Source organism: Pipistrellus hanaki, assembly GCF_964339955.1.
Source record: "Pipistrellus hanaki genome assembly, chromosome: 3".
Taxonomy (NCBI): domain Eukaryota; kingdom Metazoa; phylum Chordata; class Mammalia; order Chiroptera; family Vespertilionidae; genus Pipistrellus; species Pipistrellus hanaki.
In genome coordinates this window covers 135348013-135371437 of record NC_140505.1, presented here as the reverse complement: position 1 = coordinate 135371437, position 23425 = coordinate 135348013, and the positions used below count along the sequence as shown (strand labels likewise).

Sequence of the window (23425 nt, the reverse complement as noted above, 5' to 3'; positions counted from 1 at the left end):
AGCTGCCATCATTTCCCAGCCAGATTCCTGCTTGAGGCAGACTCCTAGGTGTCCCAGCCTCTAGCCGGCTCCCCTAACCTTCCGCAGCGAGCTCCCCCCCGCCACTTCTGTCTTGTCCACGATGCTCTTGTCTAAAGTCATTTGGTTAAGCCGAAACCGGTTTGGCTCAGTGGATAGAGCATCGGCCTGCGGACTCAAGGGTCTCGGGTTCGATTCCAGTCAAGTTCATGTACCTTGGTTGTGGGCACATCCCCAATAGAGGGTGTGCAGGAGGCAGCTGATCGATGTTTCTCTCTTATCGATGTTTCTGACTTTCTATCCCTCTCCCTTCATCTCTGTTAAAAAATCAATAAAATATATATTAAAAAAAAAAAAGTCATTTGGTTAAAATTCCAGCTCATTGAGGCATTAAGTGGCTCCTGTATGTGAAATCTGCTTGCTGTTTCTGTGTCATCACGCTCCAAGCGACTCCCTATGCTCCAGCACACTGGAGACAGGCCCCATGTGCTCCGACACCAGCCTGCCTTTGCACACGCGTGTTGCCTGTCAAAAAACTCCTCTCTCTTTTATCGGCTTGGTTAATTCCTAGTCACTTTTCTCAAATGTCACTTTCTCTAGGCAGCCTTCTGTAACCCAACCTATCCCCTCTGCTCCGTGGTTTCCCAAACCACCAGTGCCCAGCCTGACTTAGGCTTCCGTACCGTCTCAACTCTTCATCTTTCTCCTAAAACTCACTCCTCTGCATATGGCCTCTTTCTGCCTCCTCCGCTCAGCTGTAGGAACTGTACTGAGTGCATTGCCTATCCCCAAGCCTAGCATGCAGACTCAGTGCTCAATACATGTCTGTTGAATGAAGAAATAGATTCAGCCCTGACCGGTATGTTAAGTGGTTAGAACTTTGGTCTTCATACAGCTCCTGAGTTCCAGAACAGTATTTCTAACCAGGATGAGGGCCTGTAGTAGGGGAGGCAACCAGTGATGTGTCTCTCACCTGGAAGTTTATCTCTCTCCTCTTTCCCTTCCTTCCACTTTTTCTGAAAAACAATGGGGGGAGGGAGGATATATCCTCAGGTGAGGATTAACAAAAAAACAAACAAAAAGGAGATGGATTCGTAAGACCCACATTACTTGTCTCCTATGGATGTTTTCTTGCTGGGGCCCTATGTCATTACCCTTTCCTAAGTATCGCCATATCTGAGTTAAGGGATGTCCTTAGATGAGAAAAATCACTGGCCTCATTAGGCAGTGTATCCAGTGTCCTTTGATAATAAATTGTTCATTCAGAGTGGAAGCCAAAGTCCTGATTACGGGCCGTTCGGGTCCTGCCAGGCACCTCACTCCACTCCCATGCCCTTTCTGACAGCTCTCTCTGCTCCAGCCACACGAGTCTCTTGCTGGAGCTTTAAAACGCCAGGCCGTCCCTCTCTCAGGGCCTCTGCAATGATCTGGAATGCAACTGACAGTCTCCATGGGCCCCTCTGTTTCCTAACTCTGAGCTGATGTAATACTATCAAAATACGTCAGTACTTATTCCTTAAAATGTAAATGCATCGAGACACTATCTTAGTCTACGAAGAGAATCCTAGGTCCTTTGCAATCCTGTAGACATTTTGATACAAAAAAATCTGTACATGTTTGTCAAAATAAGCAGTCACATTTGGGTCATCCACTCAATGTCTCTCCTCTGCAGTACCACAGGGCCGCTGGTGGACCCAGTGCCAATCGTTCCCTATCTTTTCCTGAATTTCCTTCTGAACTTTCGGAGGATGACTGCTGTCTCCTCCTGGAACCGGAGGGAGGAGAAATGCTCTGTGGTTTGTCTGCAGGGCCGCCCCACGGGATGGACGCCAGGGCTCTGGGCCCAGGGAAACAAATGTGAATTTGCAATAGGCTCGGGCACAGGCTCCAGCTGGACAACTCCCAGGGACAGGGAAGGGGAGAAGGGGGCGCGATCATAGCGGGGCTGCGAGTCAATGGCAACAGTTATTTCCACCCCCTGTGAGCGGCTGCCCAACTAGCTCCTTTACAAAAGCCTTGTAATGGCTACCTTAAGACCATCAAATGTTCCACATACCGATTCTTGCAATAAAATCTATGTATGATTTGGGTGTTTTATATAAAGGTTAAAAACCTACACACCACTTCTCCATATAGATGTTGCCTTCAGCTGACTGGTAGCCTGAGCAGAGACCTCCCTTCACTAACCCTGGGGCCTGCCTTTCTCCTGTCCATGACGCTGCACTCAGCTGGAGCTGGGGTGTGTGTGCTCCCCTCCCCGAGACCGGGGGCAGAGCGGGTCTCACCGCGTTCTCCTTCAGTTGCAGGCCCTCCCCATTGGGAAGGGAGGACCGCCTCTTGGTGGAGTTCCTGTTGGGGGTGGAGGCCACGGCCCCCGCTTTCTTCTTCACGGTGAGCACCTCACAGCTGGCCTGGTCTTCGTTGTGCGTGCTCTTCCCGGCATTGATGACCCTGAGGAGAAGCCAGAAGAGCTGGTCAGACAGAGTGGTTCTGGGAAAAGCTGAGGGCTTAGTCTCCAGAGTCAGCCAGGGCGTCTCCACACCTGGCCCCAAACTAACACCCGGCTGAATGCAAAGGACCTCTGATATCTGAGTAAACTGATTTTTAAAAAAACAAATTATAGTCTGGCTGGTGTGGCTCAGTGGTTGAGCGTTGACCTATGAATCAAGAGGTCAACTCCCAGCAAGGCACATGCCCAAGTCGCAGGCTCAATCCCCAGTGTGGAGAGTGCAGGAATGAGCTGATCAATGTTTCTCTCTCATCGTTGATATTTCTCTCTTGCCCTCTCCTTCTCCCTTCCTTTCTGAAATCAATAAAAATATATATTCAAAAAATAAAAATGGATCCTATCGGCACACACGAACACATTAACCCAAGCACTGTCCTGAGCGCAGGTCACCTTCGTAGGTGTCTGACAGGTGTGACCAACCCCACTGATCCATTAGAGTCAAAGCAGACAAGATAATCATTTTTTTGGCAAAAACAAGGAAGACAGATCTGGGAAGATGGCTCAGGGAATTCTGTTGCGTTCCTCCAAGTGATAAAAAAACCACCACCACCATCAGTCCTATCAAAGACCAAGGCAGTCACTGACGGCACGCTGTACAATCCAGGGAAACCGAGAACCACAGTTCACTATCGTCTCCTCACGTTCCCTCTCCACACAGAGAAGGGAGGGGATCAAAGGTTTACTCTTTAAACTATGTCCCCCCTCCACCTTTCCTCCCGAGAGTCCTCATCACTGTGTGTCACCGTGCCAGGCTTCGGGACGCTGATGTGTACACGGGCCACAGCGTGCTATCATGGCATGTTGACACTCTTTGGCCTGATTACTAAAGGTGCTCAGCATAGGAATGCTTCCCAAAAGCATGCTTCGTTACCCACATGCCTTCTGTGTCAGGTGACCGCAGACGGAGCACTCGTGTTTCAGTGCCGTTTTCTTACTGGGTAACTAAGCCGCTGCGACACTGGATTTCCCCAAAGAGCTCTCCCTGGTGTGCCAGTGGCGGTTTTCTTTCTGAAACTTCCACAGTGTCACAGCTGTGACAGAGTGTGGAGGATAGGGAACTCAGTGGCCAGGAAAGAGAAGATGCTCTTTTTGAAGGTAAGATCACGGAAATCCCCTCTGTGAGTGTGGTGCGTTCACTGCTCTGCTAATCTGGTGAACTCCTTCCCGACAACGACAAGACAGCTGCTTTCACACAATTTTCTAACATTTAAATTCTGCAATAATTACAGATGCGGAGAAAATTGCAAAAACGGTGCTGTATAGATGTACCCTTCACCCAACTCCCTCCAGGGGTAACATTTTCTATTGCTACAGCACAATATCAAAACAAGTCATGGACTCACACAAAACTCAACCAGACTGCAGCTCTCATTCAAATTTCACCACATTTTACACAAAATGGTCTTGAGTTTTGAAAACTGTATGTATCTCCAGAAGCCAACACACACACACACACACACACACACACACACACACACACGGAAACGGAGAGCAAACTGAGATGTGAGTGCCGCAAGATCTAAGGAAGCAGGACTAAGCACTCTTCTGCCGAACCTCAGGGTTCGATAGAGGTGTCATATGCATTTTAACATTTACTTTAAATTTCTTTCTTTACATGTATAAGCATTTTGGGGGGAAAAGGCAATAATTCAAAAGTTCATTCCTATCTGTTACACATGAATAGATATGTGCTGGGTTACATACTGTTGGCAGCCTTGGCATATCCTACCTTTCCTCTTTCATTGACCAGTATCACTTGACTGAAAGGAGAGCTATTTTGCAATCATAGTCTACCTCGCTCCCCAATATTCATGAATTTTGCGACCTAGGATTCAACCAACCCTGGGTCGAAAACAGTATTTTCAATACGTAGGCATCTGTGGATGCGCAGGGTCAACTGTGTGCCTTGTTCTTCCCCGTTTTGTATATTAATAATAAGGGACTGGCGCATCCACAGATTGTTTATCTGCTGGGGTCCTGAAACTAACCCCCCCGACCCAACCCTGAATACTGAGGTACAACTGTACTTATCTATATGTTCTGGGGGAAATGACTGGATCAGTCATCTATTATCTCCCCTATTTCAAATGCCTATATTCAACAAAACTGCTTCATCATTCCTATTAGGTTTATTATAAATTTCAACCTAACCATATTTTTTTAAACCAAAGCCTACTTTTACTCAGTTTACATTTTCATGTAATATTTTTAAAAAGTAGATCATTGCTTACAGAGTTTGAAAACCTTTGTGGGGGGGGAGGGGGAAGACATGCATGTGTAAGAAGTGGGGATCCTTGCCCATCTCTGTGAGTCAGCTCTGCCTCTGTAGCCGAGATCCTCTTGAGGATGAAAGAATGGGGAAAGGGGAGTCCAAGGCCTAGTTTCTAGCCCACCTTCACTGTCTCTAAGGAGGAGGCACTTGCATATGGTTGAAGAATACAATGTGGTTCTCGAAGACACAGTGAAGCTACCTGCATGATGACTATTAATATTATCACACTTATTACCTGAGCCAAATAACTCAGCCCAGGGCCCAGAGCCAGGAAGTGACACAGCTGGGATTCAGAATGAGCCCTACTTTGGTTCCCAACCCAACCTCTTCCTGTTCCATGTGGGACTCACATCTGCTGTGTCAGCCACGCTGACATGTGGGGAAGCACAGGGTCAGCAGACAGGCAGGCTCGGGCAGCCCTGCGAGGAAGGGGATTTTTTCCCACACTTCTCTGGCCATCGGAGGAGTCCGAGACGGGGCCCGGAGGAAGGCGGAAGGATGGGTAGTCAGATCTGCTCATCTCTATAGCAGCCCAGGCTTCATCCAGGGCTTTGCCGCTGGAGCTGCTAAGAGAACATGCATCTGACTGGAGTTTCCTTTTTGCCCGTCCTTGGAGAACAAAATCAGGCAGAAGGAGGAGGTTCCAAAATACCACCTGCCACTCCCCAGCCACTGGTGGTGAATCCCACGCAACATGTGCAGTGGGCTGTTTGCTGAATGGGGAGGTCACACCCATGGCCTCCCACGTGAGTGCCTTCCCTGTGGACAGCTGACACGGAGATGTGGCAGGGAGAACCAGTTCGTGACAACGATCCCCTTGTACCGTCCTCTGTACAAGAGGCTTGCTGCTATTTCTAAAACTTGGCATCGCCCTGACCACTGACCCCTAAACTTATGCGGTAGTCAGGTCTTTTTTTTTTTTTTTTTTTTTTTTTTCCCCCAACAAGAAAAGCATCACTGATCTCCAATAGCTGCATGCCAGGCTGACTCATCGGCCACTGCTGTTTTCCAAAAGCCAGCAAAGCTACTATAATTACACAAACCACGAAGCACTGTCCCTGAAAGTGCTTATCTCTTATTTCTTGGCGGATATTAAACTCCAAAGTTGACCCTAGAAACTTTATTTTATGTGCGAGAAGCCCGGGGCCCTGAGAGGCGGAGACGTGTGCATGGGCACACAGCGGAATACAGCACAGCTGTGAGCACACGGATGAGCTCCCAGTGCTCTCGGCTGCAGCTCTCAGCGGCATTGTTTTCCTATTGTGTGTCTATTCTTATCAGCCGCTGTTCAGAGGGCTGTATTGCAATGAATGACTCATCAAAGCCGGGGAAACTGGGAAAGAACAGTCACGGGTGGCCTTACGTGGCGGTTTCATGTTGAATACAGCCTGTGAATGACACTAATGAAATATCACCAAGTCAGAAATGGCAACCCGCTGGGAAGGGAGCAGCCCCAACCCTGAAGCATAATCAGGTCTAAGCTGATTATTCTTCAGATGCTAAGGTCATGTGAAATGAAAGCCAATGAGTTTTTAAAAAACTCAACTATTGGTGTGGCTGGTGTTGCTCAGCGGTTGAGTGTCGATCAATGAACCAGGGGGTCATGTTTGATTCCCGGTCAGGGCATATGCCCAGATTGGAGGCCTGATCCCCAGTGTTGGGCATGCAGGAGGCGGATGGTCAGTGACTCACTCATTCTCATTCTCTCTCTCTCTCTCTCTCTCTCTCTCTCTCTCTCTCTCACTGAAATCAATAAAAATATATTTAAATTAATAAAAAATACAACTCTGATCCCATATTTTATATTATTTCAAATTCCTTACTCCATACAGACTTAGGATAAAGTCCTGATTCTTCTCAATTTACTTTGCTTTAAAGATCTTGACCTCTATCAACTTACCTATTTGATTTTGTTCAAAGGGAAGTGCTTTATTTATTAAATGGAAATGAAACCTTTAGTTAAGTATAAATGGAGAAAAACCTTGCTTCCAGGCTAAGCAGTGTCATGCTGTTAATAGCTTTGTCTGTAAGTGGAAGCAGCTGTATCAGTAGCTAACTCCCTTCTCGTCCTGTGCTCCGGCGTAAAGTCCGCACTGTCCTGTGTCTTGAGATAAACCAGAATGACTAATAAATGTGCATTCTTTAAAAAAAATAGTTTTTATTGATTTTTAGAGAGAGGAATGGAGAGAAGAAAGTAGGAAGAGAGGAAGAGAGGGAGAGAGGGAGAGAGGAGAGAGACAAAGAGAGAGAGAGAGAGAGAAAGAGAGAGAGAGAGAGAGAGAGAGAGAGAGAGAGAGAGAGAGAGAGAGAAAGAGAGAGAGAAACATTCATGTGAGAGCAAAATGCTCAAGACACCAATGGGCTGCCTCCTGCATGCCCCCCACCAGGGTACCATGCCTGCAGCCCAGGCATGTGCTCTGACCAGGAACCAAAATGGCAACCTTTCAGTGCAGGGGACAATATCCAACCAACTGAGCCACACTGGCCGGGGCTAGAGATGCATGTTGTATCTGAATAATACCTACCCAAGATGCTTAATTTTAAGACATTAAAACAAAATGCTGGTAGACCACAAATCATGCCTGTGTTCTTTACTACTATGCTTTGTTACTTTCAGTTTAATGTCAAGGAAGCCATTTTCCTGCTTTGTAGGAGACTGGATAATGAGGTTATCCAAGACAGATATGGAGTCATCGTAGTGTCTTACATTTGTTGAGAACTAACAATGTGCCAGGAATTGCTGTTAGCTTTTTACATTTAGAAATTAACACATTTCATTATCTTGTGAACTCTGTGAGTTAGTCACCACTCTTCTTCCCTTTTTAATGATAAGTCGAAGCTAGTGGAAGGCAGAGTGTTTGGTCTAATAACTTCAGGAAACCTCAGTTTCTCAGCAGTACTTCATGGATTACATTCTGGGAATTACTAAAATAGGTGTATGCGTGTGTGTGTGTGTGTGTGTGTGTGTGTGTGTGTGTTGAGGAGGGGGATTTTAATCATGTAAAATTAAGAGTAGGGTAATTTTGTACTTAGGATTAAAATTCAGGTGGGAGATACATTAGAGGGTGAAGAAGATGAATACAGAAAGTTAACAGCCAGTCAGTCTTTCAACATTTAGAAAATCATGAAACATTTGCCCTGGAAGAGAGACACAAGTTAAACTCATTTATGGACTGCGTTAACCTTCTAGTCTATATTGAATTGAACCCAAGCACCTAGATTTTTTCCTCTTATAAAACCAGGTAAACACAGAATTTTAAGTACTTGGAAGTCAAAAATGCTCTGTGTACCAGATACAGCTTGAAGCTATGACCTGGGTGCCAGGGATGAATGTGACCATGATCTTTGAATCAGAGCAATAGCAGAACCTATTTAGAAAGAGCAAGTGATTCATTCATTCTATGCTACTGGCATACAATTAGGAAACCTGTTTCCTCCTTTCTACTTGTGAAATACTCTAGCCACAAATTTTTAAAATATCAAGTCCACCTGAATTTTAGCAGAAAAATCTTGCTTTAATTTTTTAAAATTTATCTTCACCGGAATATATTTTTTCCTTTGATTTTTTTTTCAATAGACTCTGCCTTTAAAAAATTATTTTATTGATTTCAAAGAGGAAGGAGAATGGAGAAGACAGAAACATCAATGATGAGAACCACTGATTAGGTGCCTCCTGCAAGCCTCCTCACCCTTTCCCCCACAGTGGATCGAGCCTACAACCTGGGCATGTGCCCTGATGGGGGAATCAAACCATGACCTTCTGGTTCATAGGTCAATGCTCAACCACTGAGCCACACCCTCTGAGTTCCTTTTATTTTTTTTAGAGAGAGTGGAAGGGAGGGAAGAAGAGAGACAGAGAAACATCAATGTGAGAGAGACACATCAATTGGTTGACTCCTGAACGTGCCCTGACTGGCGCCAGAGATGGAACCTGCAACCCAGGTACGTTCCTTGACTGGGAATGGAACCAGCAGCCCTTTTGTGGGAAGGCCAACACTAATCACTGAGCAACACCAGCCAGGGCAAAAAGTCCTGCCTTTAATTACAATTATTAAGTTATCGAGTTATTTGCCTTTTCATCTGCTCAAAACATTGACTGTAAGGACACTCATCTGATAATGACACATGGGACAGGTCCCTATTATGAAAGGGAGATAAGTGAACACTCTCAAGCGTTATCAGTGGTGAGCCCTGTCACAAAGGCCACTGGTCTGGAGAACTCACAGTGGAACGTTTTTCAAAAGGATTTCCAAAAAAGACAGTCCATCAACGAAGTCCAGTCACAGTTGACATGTTTCCAAGAATTCCCATATGTCATGTATATGCTAAACGTCTGATGGGTGTCAAGTCCTTCATCACCAACATCCTACCCCTCCCCACCACGAGGTACATGGCAGAGTGCAGAAGGCACACACAAGGACAGGAGTCATACAGACCGAGTCCAAACTTGGTTTCCACAATTAGCTCTAGCTGTGTGTCACTGCCCACGTTACTTTCTCCCTCTAAAATGGGGATGGGAAGTCACTTGCTTTCATAAGTGTTGCTAGAAGTAACTGCTCTGGCATAGGTATTAACAGTGCCTGGCACATAGTTAGTACTCGATACAATTTACTAAATAATAATAAATTAAATACAAAGACATCCACCTGTTCCATTGGGCCCAGGGGACTTGACCCAACCATGATAGTTTAAAGAGAATCCCCCCACCCCACCCTTCCATCAGCAGCCCTCTGTCTGCCTCAAGGACACATGGCCACCTCCAGGCCCACAGGGCCTACACATGGCCTGGCATGACACTTCCCAGAACAGGGACCCTGAGCAGGCCATCCGTTCCTCTGGGTCCTCTTCTCAATGTTATTGCAACACTCAAGCCACACGTTGATGGCGAAGTGCACACAGGCGAGCACTCACATAGTTACGGACATGCCGCGGCTGGATTCCCACCCGGACCTGCCCACAGACGCGTCTCTGGCCCCAGGGCTCCTGGATTCCAGAGCTCTGGTCTCAGATCCACAGAAAAAGACCAACCTTGGTTTAACTTGGGTTGCGTTGTTGTTGTTATATTGTTTTTTTGTTTTTTTTTAAAGAGAATAAAAACCTGAACAGTTTAGGCTAGATATTTTACACTGGGTGTTAATACTTCTAAGCAGGCAGCGACTGCACTAGGTAAGAAAGAGGAAGTGTTTCATAAAGGCCATTGCGTGAGGTAAGAGAAAGCTGATTGAGGAACAACTGAGAAGCAGACAGCAAAAGGCTGAAGGAAGAGGGGTGTAAATTAATCATTTATGGAAGACCAAATACAGCTATCAATTATTGAAACCTCTTCTAGATAACCTCTTAGGCAATGCTTCCTGTGATTCTCTTAGGTCGTTACTGACCCCCCAGATAAGCTGGAGCATAAAGACAAATGAATTCCTAGCTGCAAGGGAGCAAATAACCACTCCTTGGTTGTACTGGAAAACCAAGGCTCTGACTAGGAAACTAAGCCTCATAAAAGGTAGCCAGCCTTCCACCAAGAATAACAGCTTCTCCCAGACAGCCTCAGCCACCCCTGGGTAGAGGGGAACCCGAGGCCCCCCCAGCCCATTCAGTTAACAGTCAGTTGGGTGTTACCAGGGAGGAGAAAGGACAGCATGGAATGGAATTTCCTAGTGTTTGGCTTTCGCATTTTGGAAGGTGACTACTAGTAAGTGCCAACACATGGAGGAGAGAGCATGGTTGAGAAGGCAAGATAAACACAGGCCAGGAAAAGACCACAGACCTGCAGGTCTTCTCCATCATGGACCCTCCGGTTCCCAGGCCCCACCTATGGCGGGATGTGACCAATCAGGGAGTTACAAACTGCGGTCTTGGGATTCACATTCAGGCTGCTAAATTTTTGCCCATAAAGTGTTTTTGTTCTTGCTGTTTTAATATGTTTAATTGATTTCAGAGAGAAGAAGGGAGAGGGAGAGATAGAAACATCAATGATGAGAGAGAATCATAGATCAGCTGCCTCCTGCAAGCCTCCTACTGGGGATCAAGCCCCAAACCTGGACATGTGCCCTGCCCTGGAATTGAACCGTGACTTCCTGGTTCAAGGGTTGATGCTCAATAACTGAGCTACACCAGCCATTTTTTTTTTTTTAAGGTAAATTAGTTGTCAACATTTAAAAATATTTAAAAACTGGGATATTTACATTTAAAAATCTTAAAATTTCTCACTTATCTTAAAAACTAACGTATCAGGCTAAACACTTGTCACAAACTCTGGTGTGACAACACTCAGCTGGATGTGAGGGGAGGCAGTCCCAAGAGACAGGATACGTCCGTCTACACTTGCTCAACCCAGACCTCATGCTGTCCACCTCTGCACCAACCTGGCCCCAAAAGCATTTGACTCTGCAACCCTAAAATAGATCTCTGTGACTTCATAAATAATCCAGGGCAATTAGATGGATAGTATATATTAGCCATATTGATTAAAATAATTACTTTTAAATATTTATCATGTAACCAAATTGGGATAAACCAAGACTAGGACATGATTTTTGCTTTCAAGGAGCCCACAGTCATTAGTAATAGGGAGACCTTCTTACAAATAACCACAATTTGCCCTGGTTGATGCCATTCTCGAGGTTCGTGTCACAGGGGGTCTGAGAAAGCAGAGGGGAAGACAGTTCTGCAGAGTCAGGGAAAGTGTCCCAGGTGAGGAGGCATGGGGCTCACTCGCATGGAGTGAGGGAGGAAATGGGTAGAAAAGACAAGGAAAGGCACTCCACGCAGAGGAGCAGGCAGTAAAGATAGGGCGGTGTGGGCTTTATGAAGAGGGGCTGGATGTGGCCTAAGTGTAGGCTTGGTCAGGGACCTACATCAGAACCAGACCAGGAAATCCTGTGGGAACTTTGTCCTGTGGAGCTCATGTCCAACGGGAAGACTCTAAGAATGCTTAAACATAGGACTAGTAGGATCAAAATTACTTAGGAAGATGAGAGCAGTGGCCTTACAGAGGATGGAGTATAGAGGATCAATGACAATAGCAAAGAGATCAGTTAGGGTCTCTGATAATAGTCCAGGTGACCAAGAGGCTGTGGACCAACCAATGGCTCTGTGTGGAGGGGCAGAGAGGGTTTGGGAGGAGGGGAAGGAATGGATGTGGGTGGGGGAGGAGAGAGGAGCAAAGAGGATGACTCCCAGGTTTCTACTGGCAGAAGGAACCAAAAGAGGAACACCCATTACGAAGGGAGATGAGAAAATGAAACAAGTCTTGAAGGTGGTGCAGAGTGGTGTGGGATAAGGCAAAGGCAGGGGCAGACAACTTCAACTTAACCAGGTGGGCAAACTATGGCTCGTGGGCCAAATCCAAGCCACTGCTTGGCCCCCAAGCTAAGAATGGTTCTTTCATTTTTGAGTTGTTGGGGAAGGAATCAGAAGAACATTTCGTGACATGTAGAAAGTGTATGAAATTCACATTCAATGTCCATAAAGTTTTATTGGGACTCAACCACATCCATTCATTCACATATGATCTGTGGTGGCTTTCCAGCTACGATGGCAGAGTTAGAAGTCTTGAGAAGTTGTTTTGCACCCCCAAAGCCTGTACTACGTACTATCTATACCTTCACAGAAAATGTGTGCTGACCCCTGACCTTCACTATTCGTCTGTGCTCTCTGAAACTGTCTTTGTAAATCAAGGGCTGAAAATTTCATATGATTATACATAAAAATTCATATGATTACTCAAAAAATTGTGTAAGTGAAGCAAAGGAGGGAGATGTAGGCTTGGATTGAATTTAATGTGCATCTTGGTGTTATTAGTAACATCAGCTTTGGATATCCATCTCTGCTAGCATTTGATGGCCATCATCAGCATCTATCCACCTCACCAATATAAGCAAATAACTGAAGATTAAAATGATCAAAAGAAGACATGGTGTTGCCCTACAGATCTCTCCACACAGATATCTTTCTACTGGCTGCTTAGAAATGAACTTTTAACGCAGTAAAGATAAAAATAAAAAAGCTGCCTTTGGGCATTTCCTTTCAGTTATTCTCTTGTAAAAACCATGAGTATCACCAAAGTCCAACTTCCGTATTTAAATAAGGAAGTCTGTGCTTGGCCAGAGAGGCTGGAGAAATTCCCACACGAGGCCACAAGCTACTCTGTTGGGGCGAAGTGAGATAAAAATAAAGGCCTTCCCCCAAATATTTTAAGTTTGGTAGTTTTACCTTAAATAAAGCAGAAAAATAACTTTTGCAGGTTTAGAATAATATTACTTGCATATATCTATATATCTATATATCTATATGTCTATATATCTATATATCTATATCTATCTATATCTATCTATCTATATGTTAACTTCTGTTGGCAATTAAAAGGGGAGGGAAGCAATGTCTTGAAGCTAGTACATTTCTAAAGATAAGGCTTTCTTTCTTTATTCACCAGATGTATCTGTACCATTAGAAAGGTGAGAGAAATGATTTTTTTTTAAAAAGCAAAGTGAAAGCCAATTTCAAGTGTGTAATTTAAAGTGTGAACTTTAAAATGCCTGGAAATAATAAAATAAAACCAAAAGATAAAAGTGCTCTAATCTCAAAAGATGTAAAAGAAATTCATTTTTAATCAGCAGATTTTTAAAAAACTTTATATAATCAGAGCTCTTCCTTTGCTCTTGTAAGTAGTTGCACAATAGCCCATAAAAAGAACTCAGGTATTGCAAGAAGGACTTGAGACATGTCACATGGTTTCAGCACTCCAGCACGCTTTTTCTGAGGCAAACACGGCATTACAGCAAAGGGTATGCTAAGAGCAAAAATTAAATTTTCCCCTCATTACTTCAATCTTTTATTTTTTTATTTTTAATCAAAAACAGAGACTTTAACTGAAAACAGTTTGCTCTGGAAAATCTTCACCTCCCTCCACAGCAACTTGTAGAGAAAGTCTATTTCCAGATTAAAGCCTGAACAATATAAACAGTAGCCCTTTGACAAGCTGGTTGTTATGTGATCTAACATTATTTTGCTTTTGTGCCCGACCCAGGTCAAATCTCAGTGAACACTTCAATCCTCCCAATGGACAGGGAAAAGAACATGCTAGTTCAAACCGAGGCCCCAGAAAGGCCAATCTGGGTTCCATTTTAGGCAAACTGATGTCTTCACCCTCAAAAAGCTAGAAAGTACAATGAGACAAATGCTTGATAAGAATATAAACTGTTTTTAACTGGGTGCCCAATATTATCTAACTAATAAAAGGGTAATATGCTAATTAGAGTGGGAGGCTTTTGGGGAGACCTTCTGGACAAAGTGATGGTGGCAGTGCTGAGGCAGAGGTGGTTAGTGGCGATCAGGCCAGGAGGGCAGGGCAGTTGGGGGTGATCAGGCTGGCAGGTAGTGGGGGAGAGCAGTTGGGGGCAAGCAGGCTGGCGGAGGGGGGCAGTAGGGGGCAATCAGGCCAGCAAGAGGAGGCAATTGGGGGCAAGAAGGCCAGTGGGGATTAGAGGGCAGGGCAGTTGGAGGTGAGCAGGCCAGCAGGCAGAGTGGTTAGGGGAGATCAGGCAGGCAGGCAGGTGAGCAGTTAGGAGCCAGCAGTCCTGGATTGCAAGAGGGATGTCTGAATGCCAGTTTAGGCCCGATCCCATAGGTATCGGGCCTAAACTGGCAGCAGACATCACCTGAGGGGTCCCAAATTGGAGAGGGTGCAGGGCAGACTGGGGGACAGACACCTCATCCTGTGCATGAATTTCGTGTACTGGGCCAGTAGTCTATATATATAAAAGCCTAAGCAACTGTCCAATCATCCAACCACACAACCAGTAATTATGACGTGCAATGACCACCAGGGGGCAGATGTTCAATGCAGGAACTGCCGAGCTGTGGTGACTTGGCAGCTGTGGTTCTCAGGTGAGGCATTTGGAACCAGAGAGGAGGGAGCCTGATTCCAGGGTGCGTCACCAGAGAACTGCCCTCTTGCAATCCAGGACCCCTTGGGGGATGTCAGAGAGCCCGTTTGGGCCTAATCCCCATACGCCAGGGGGACCCCACGTGCACTGGCCTCTGGTCCTTAAATAAAAGGACAAAGTGGGCTCCCAATATATCTCAATTAGTTAAAGACAGATTTGCTCCATGATGCTACTTGTTGATTTGGGTTATGCTCTATGCACTTTCAAGTCACACAGCAGGGAGTGGGCACTCAATAAATGCTGGCTGAGTGAATGAACGAATGAACTCATCCCCTCCATTATGACCCACAGGGGACTCGATGATCATGGCTGAGTTCTAAGCCTGCCTATTTGTTTTTTAGAACATAAAACATTTTTATTGGGGTGTCCCATCAATTGGCTTCAAGAAAAATAAGCCAGTGTTCCAAAGAAAGAAGTCTATTTAACAGTAAGCACTAATGAATGCGGGAGCAGGACATGTACAGCGAGCCCCAGACACAGGCGGCCGAGCAGTGGCTGCTGAAGGCAGAGACCAGCGCATGTCTAGGTGAATCTTCCCCTGAGCACCTCCCTCTGCCTTCTAATAAGCTCACTCCATGGCGCCCTGCGAACACCGACAACTCAGCAGAATGGCGTGACAGGCCAGGGCGATGCTCTCTCCACCCAGGGACACTGCTGTGCAGGAGGGCCGTTCCGAGGCCAAAGGGGGGTGCAGAGGTAGCAGACAGGCAATTCTGACACCATCAGGTTAAGCTGCACAGCAAAGCAATGCATCCTTTCAGAAAGGGCGGATTCTCTTTCCTGGAGATGTCCAAAGGCGGCTTTGTCACCTTCCTGAGTCCTGAGAGGCTCTCTGCAGTGAGCGAGAAGGTTCTAAGGATTCTTTGCCAGCTGTTGAGTCTATAACTGTCCCCACCCCCACCTCCAGTTAATGTAAAAACTCAACTTCTTCCAGAGCTAAGATTAATTTACATGGAATGTGGCTTTAGAGCGGTGCTCGTCTTGCTAAGATAATTCTCTGACACCTGGTAAATCATGTTTGACATTCAGCAAATGGAAATGGAATATGATGAACTGAAACTCCCTCTCCCAACCAGCCCTTAATGCGGGGGCTGCGAGTGAGCCTCAAAGGCTGCTGCTCCCTGGGGCTCCCAATCTGGCTTGTTTGCTTCCTGCCCCACTCGCCCTGGGAGCTCTCTATTCCCAAGGCGGCGTTTAAGACCTCAGCACTGAGCCCTTCCGTAGTCAGATCTCCCGCACAGGTCTCTGGGGTGTCTGGCCTGCCTTTCTGATTGCCTTCAGCATGTCCGATTTGCATATTGCACAAATTCAAGCCACCCAAATGCGTACTCTTGTTCCCTGCCTCCTGCTCGCTACCTCTGTCTCAAACACGGTCCTCCCTCCTTGCCTTGGTGGACCAAGGAATCCAAGGAACATCCCTGACCTCCTAGCCTCTTACTCTCACCAACATCCAGGCTCCCAGTCAGTAGGGTCCACTTCACAACTATGATGAAAATCCCCCATTTCCTGAGCCTTATTCAGGCCTTCATCACCTCCTCCAAGCATCACTGCATAAACCTCCGACCTAGCTGCCCACTCTCCCCAGAAGCCTGTACAGTGTGGCTAGACTGACCTTTCCCAACCACAAACATGGCCATGTCTCTCCCACACTCAAACTCATTCCAACAGACTCCCAAGGTTTCAGAATAAAATGTGAACTCCTTAGCTTGCCACACAAGGGTCTTCGTGATCTGGCCCCTCTCCTCAGCCTCCCCATCCACTCCCCTCATCCCCTCTCTTCTCAGCATAAAACCCAGCCTGTGGTGTATGGGAAGCAGCGTCTCTATCCACCACAGTTCTCTCACACAGGCCTTTCCCTCTACGGCAGTGTTTCCCAAACTTTTGACATATGTGTACCCCTTCTATAATTTTCATAACGCTGAGTATCCCTCGTACTCATGAGAACATAGAATTAGGTGCAGCTAAGCATGATGCAGTGCATGTCTCCATCAAACTCCGGTGCAACGTGTACCCCCACCAAACTCTTCCCATACCCCTGGGGGTACGCGTACCACACTTTGGGAAACACTGCTCTAGGGGAACATCTAACTGTCCTCCTGTCTGACAAGTGCCCCCGGTCTTTGAATGCCCAGTGTAAGTACCACAGTGTCTTCAGGTGGCTTCAGTGTGGTTTTTAAACACTGCAGAGTTTAAAAACTCTTAGGTAGTTAGTGGTGACACTGAGGAAAATGACCAGAGACGTGGACTGGCTTCCTAGCTCTACCACTACTAGTTATAAGACCTGGATATGTTAATTTCTAAAATCCAGTTCCTTTAGCTATAAAATTGGAGGATTATGTAGATTAAGAGAACAAGTGTTTAGTGAAGACCTTGCAGGGACATACGTGTTTTATCCGTTCAGACTTTCTTGTAGGCATTGTCTTTCCCTCCTATCCTCCTCCATCCCACTCAGTTGTTCCCTGGCCATAGCTAATTGGACTAGAGATGGCCACGTGACCCTAACTTAGCCAATTAGGGCTGTTCCATGGAAAATGAAAGAAAGAAAAAGGTAGGAGAGACAGAGACAAAACAGAAATGAAGCAGATTATGTAAGAGAAGAATACAGATTAGAAATCAAGAGAATCTCAGTGGAGTCTGAGTCCCTGCTGTAGTTCCAATTGTTCTCAAGACTTATTTATCCTTGAAATGTCTGGACAAACTCAGTATCCTATATAGACTCCCCTTGGGTGGCTATCAACTGCTGGTTGAGTCTAACAACACCCAACTCTCATACACGCTCTTTAGCACTGTTATTACAATAATAAGTGAACGTGAATGTAAGTTCCTGAAGGCAGAGGCAGAATCTTATTTGATTCTGTGTTCTCAGAGACGAGTGTAGTGCCTGACATACAGCAGGCAGGCAAATACTTACTGAATGAAAGGCTGACCTCAGGGGAGAAAGAGTAACTTGGGGTTAAAATTCTATCACAGACTCAAGAATCTCTCGATATATATCCTAAGCATTAAGAGAGACACTTTTTTAAGGTAGCAAAATGTTTACAGTTATGACCAGAAAGAGGCCCTAAGGCATACTTCTGAGCGATGCTGGTCAGGCATAGTTAGTCCCCTTAATATCTTTGACATGTCATCTATTGAGCTTAATCGATGTTTGTTGGGAGGATTTTTTAAAGCTGTATCTATATGAATACATGTTAAGCTACTGGAGAGAACTATTCCCAGAGCTCACTGTAGGGAGAGAGTGGAATATGCAATTATTAGAAATTTAGCAACTTAGGAGAACTAATCACTACTCCCATCCATGACCCGGGGGTATAGAGGGACTTTCCTAAGTCTCAGAAATTGTTGGAAATTCCAGAGCTGTTTACCTTCCTTACTGAATTTCAATCTAGAGAATAAAATGGATCCCATTGTTCCAGAACACTGGCTGTAGTCAGAAATAGGCTCTAAATGGCTGAGAATGAATTTTAACAGTGGAACTAGGACCATGACAGAGGAAATGAGCCGGAAGAATTTTTCTTCATAAGATGGGCCATGAGCCCAATTTTCATTTCATTACATTTCCAAATGGCATGCATTTTTTTTTCTGCTGGTTGCAACATAACCTCTCTGCATTGACCCAAAGTATGAATTAATCAGTAAATAATAAAAATAGCGCAAAATTCTTACATCCTACCTTTCCAAAAGACTTTCTAACTTACTAATGCATTTCTAAAGGGCCATAATCAAAGAATTTTGTGAATTAAGATGACTGATTGACTTGCTGTATATTTTGACCAAAACATTAGATCCATTTACAGGCTTAACTGGAAGTTTTAATGAATCATAAACTAATAACACACACACTGAGTAGCTAACAATTTTATGACCCTGCTTCTATGGAAAAGCAAATTCATTTTGAACTCCAGCCTCTGTTGTTTGCAATGGTTTTCAACCTTTGTGTGCCTGCAAGTCACCCAGAGAACTTGTTAGAACCGTGATCGGCAAACTGCGGCTCGCAAGCCACATGCGGCTCTTTGGCCCCTTGAGTGTGGCTCTTCCACAAAATACCACGGCTTGGGTGAGTCTATTTTGAAGAAGTGGTGTGAGAAGAAATTTAAAAAATTTGCATCTCAAAAGAAATTTCAATCGTTGTACTGTTGACTAATGAGTTTGCCGACCACTATACCATGGATTTCTAGGTCTCACTCCAGAGATTCGATTTAAGGTAGGATGTGAGAAAAACTCACAAGCAGTTGTGAGCCATTTGACTATCTAGTGACACTGAGCCTCCATGAGTTCTTCCCTTTGGGCAGGCCAGGGGACTGAACTTCCCTTCCATGAGGGAACGAGGCGCCCTGAGCTAAAGCATAGCATGTGGTATCCGTTTACACCCCCTGGTGCTGGTTAATATTGCTACAGTTGGAAACTCAGAGGCTTCAGAGATGGAAAGGGGGATCCCAGAGAAGCATGGAGCTATTGTGGCAGAAATGTGACAAGGGCCGTGGGGACCCCAGTAGGTGAGTTGAAAATAAAGAGTCTGGGCAGGGCTGTATGGAGTGACTAGCGGCAGGGGGAGTTTGAGCAGTGGCGATTTAGAGTCTACCACACATGAGACTCCTCTTAGGAAATGGCTGACAGCAAAACATAAATGATAAGAGGAGGTGGAGAAAGGAAAGGCTATCCAATGGTGGAATTGGCTGTACTACAAAGGGATGAAGGACACTTTAGTCACTTTGTATATCGAACCTGGAAATAAAAATTCTGGGGTAATTTTTCTCACATCAAAGATAATTACACAGCATCTATTATTAACTACTAGACGTATGAAGATTCGTGTAGAATGGGCCTTTCTTACCCTGGCTGCCGGCACAGCCTTTGCTCTGGCCCAGAGCTGCATTTCAGCTTTTCCGTGCTTCCCAGAGGCCTGGAGCGGCAAGAAATGCCTGCATCCTCTTCTCCTTCCTCCCCCACAGCTGCCTGTGTATGCAAATTAACCTGCTATCTTTGTCAGGTTAATTTGCACAGTCACTCCTGATTGGCTGGTGATCATCACAAAGGTATGGTCAATTTGCATCTTTCTATTTTATTAATGTAGACCAGTGGTTGACAAACTGTAGCTCGTGAGCCATGGTTTGCCGCTCTGTTGATTAATGAATTTGCTGACCACTTGTGTAAACAACTTACATCTTATTGTTAAGAAAAATGGCTAATATAACACTTGTCAATACTTTATAATTGTGCATCATCTCATTTGAACTGCCCAACAGTAGATAGGGAAGGTATTATTTGTCCCATTAAAAAAACACACATGGAATCCAGAAAGTTGACTCACGTGGATTCAGACAGCTACTGAGCCGTAAAGCCAGAGTCAGATTCCCATCTAATTCCAAAGTCTGTCTCCACAACGTCCCTACACTGCAGAGACAGGACGAAGTCCAGAAGGAAAATCTGAGGTCTGCTGGTATCACACAAGCCAAGGCGGTGCGGAACTAAAAAGGGAAGGTGTCAGGTGCTAAGAAAAGGTCAAGTGTCTTCTAGAGCTGGCCGTTCAGAGGCTGTTGGTAAGGATGATATAAAATCCAAAGCACTAACATACTCTCACCTCCCAGAGAAAGAAAAGTTGTGAGGTGATAAAATGTACAAAGTCTGAGGTTGAATGTACTAGTTTCCAAGGAAGTGTTTCACTTGTCTCTCTGTTTTTATGGATAAGCAAAGAAAAAATGTAGTATCACACATCCATACATTTCTATAAGCAGACCTTAGCTCTGATGCACAGGTGACACACCAACCTGAAATCGAATCTGCAAACTTCCAACCAACTGAGCCACCCAACCAGGCCAAAGTGAGTGTATCTTTTTTTTTTTTTTTTAATTGTTTTGACTTATGCAAATTAAATAAAAAATAATCACACCATAAAAAGTTGAAAACAGACTCAAACTGAAACTGTATATTAAATTGGTAATAAAATCATACAGGTTATTTATGGCAAGTGACCTTTGAGCAGTTACCTTGGGAAATAAAAAATGGCAAAAAAATTTTTTTTTAATTTGCTCAGCAGTTTTTCTGTTAGCAGAAATATTGGTATTGAAAATTTGAAACTATGTAATATGTTATTAGGATACAGGAAACACCAATGCTATTTATTAAGACCCAAGATTTGTAATGTAGGCAATAAATTTAAATTAACCCTAACCCATGGCATTACAGGCACCAGGTATAAATTTTACTTTCATCTAACAGAGGTAGAATAATGTGCCTCCTCAGTAATTTTGTATCTATCAGAAATAGGTAAATATTTATCTTTCTCTCTTCTGGAAGTTGGATGATGCAAAGTCAGTATTACTTAAACTTTAAGTCTTAAAGTAATTATTTAAAGTATTTGTGTTTAGAGAAGGAAGAGGGAAGACAGACCAAAATTTATAATGGTCAAGAGATGATTCCTGCAATCATGACCCTCATTCACAGCATAGACTTTGCATATGCTTCAGAGATCAGGCGTCTGCTGAATGAATGTAGCTTCCTCTGAACCATCACTGTCCAGAGTAGAAGGAAGGTCCACAAAAGTGGTAGAATGTTCCTGAAAAATAGCCCTGCATGACAAAACAATAAACTGATTCAAGTCAGTAGTAAAATAAGTAGACTAAAACAGGGTGACCAGCTATCCTGGATTAGCACTCAGAGTCCTGTCTCCTCAATTCCTATAAACCAGGATTGCAGTGTACTTGCTCTTAATGTAAAACATTGACCCAAGACCACTATACAGGTTACTGTGCACATGGTATTTCATCCCAATAATCAATTTCACCTTCCAGACTATGCTAAGGTACTAAATTACCAATGAATTCTGTTGCCTCTAAATTTTTTTTTTTTAATTGATTTCAGAGAGGAAAGGAGAGGGAGAGAGAGATAGAAACACCAATGATGAGAATTATTGGTCGGCTGCCTCCTGCACGCCCCACACTGGAGATCAAGCCCGCAATCTGGGCATATTCACTGACCGGGAATTGAACCGTAACCTCCTGGCTCCTAAGTCAACGCTCAACCATTGAGCCATGCCAGTGGGGCCTGTTGTCTTTTCTTTAAGTGGCCATACATAATCTAACATGTCGATGTATTCAGTAGAGCAATTTATCCATTGGGCTCGAAAATGTGAAAAAAAAGTCTTCTAAAATCAAATAACCCCTACTGCCTCCAACTTCAGAGAAGAAACAAGCTTAATATGTGTGCGGGCGTGTGAGCTCACATGCATGGGGTGGTGGAGCGGTGGGCTGGGGGTAGAGAAGAAGGGAAAGAAGTGTCTTCACAGCATCCCTAGCACTTAGCAAAAAGAATGAAAAAAAGCAGCATCCAATATTTAACAAATAAAGGAATTAAAGGATGCTACTACTTTAATAGTTGTGTGATATATATATTATACAACTCCTTTCAATGGTCCAAAGGAATTTTCTGTCAGATGCATAACTTCCTTCCTTCTCCTGGTTTGGTTAAGAACAAAGGGAAGATGAGTGGTGGCCGGTGTTCAATGACAACTAGTTTCGCAGTTGTTACCCAAATACTTATAGTTGTGTGTGTTTTTTTTTTAAATTACTTTATTACCCTACCTATTCCAAAATAGATAAAGACTATCAATCATCCCTAAGAGATAAAATCAGGTCATAAAAGAGAGTCCCAAGGCTCTTTATAAAGCAGCTCCAAATTGAAAACTCTTTCGAAGCCTCAAAAACACAGATCCAGCCACTTGGGGTCTGGATTCAATGCTCATTGCATGCCAAGCCTCTTTATTTTTCTATGTCCTTCATGCTGAAGTCCAAACTCATTTTATGTTCTCTTCTCCAAATTAGACCACCTTTGCTTGCTCCTGGCACATTCCTTCTCACCCCTGACTCTATAGAGAACATCCATGGTGCCCCTGCATCCTCCTGCTCCACGGGAGCGCGCCTCAGCCCCCTTGGAGGCTTGCACCGGGGCGGGCCTTGACCCAGCATGGTGCTTTGCGTAAGTAAAGCAGCCACAACCTCATCCATTTGTCATGAGCCTTCAAGCTCCTTTCCTGGCTCTCATTCAACCTATCTTTACATCCCCAGGACCATTACCCTCATGTAAAAAAAAAAAATCAATCTTTTAAATTAATTATTAAAATGAAAAAGTACATCGAACAGCAAATTCCTCAGTCCCCACCTTTTAGAAAAGTGTGTACTCTCCCAAAGGTATGGCATATAGTTCAGAAGCACAAACAGAAGTAGTTCTGTGATTTTCCTCCTTCGCCAAGTATGAAGCACACCGTATCCTAATGGGCAGATATAACTGTTTTGACCAATAGTCTTTGTAGAACGTTTTATACAGCGTTCACCAGGCACTGTTGTTAATCCCACACCATATGCACCACAACAAATGTTTTATGGTAAGAAAGATGATGCTAAAGAGCGAAGAGAAACAAACTATGTTTCACATGTGACACCATTATAACATTATTTATTACAAAAGTAGTGATGTGTGAAATACAGTGCCATTTATTGTGTATGCATGAGAGGTAACGATTACCCAAAGCAGGGTTTCTCCATCTTTTCACTGCTGTTTTCCTTAAAACCATTACATTTCAGCTATTCCCAAACAAGAGCAATTGAATAGTAAGGAAAAAGGTTTTTCAGGGACAGTTGCTCTTTGGAGAAACTCTAAACCAGGGGTCCTCAAACTTTTTAAAGTGGG

At 44.5% G+C, this 23425-nt stretch overlaps 1 protein-coding gene across 2 annotated transcripts in view; it reads right to left on the bottom strand.

Moving 5' to 3' along the window:
* Positions 1–23425, bottom strand: part of PPM1H (protein phosphatase, Mg2+/Mn2+ dependent 1H) — a 238714-nt gene that overhangs the window by 148715 nt on the left and 66574 nt on the right. For both annotated transcript variants that reach the window (XM_084877594.1, XM_084877593.1), the window contains exon 2: positions 2304–2469. In XM_084877594.1, the coding sequence (XP_084733720.1) occupies positions 2304–2469 (166 nt within the window). The remainder of the gene's footprint in view (positions 1–2303; positions 2470–23425) is intronic.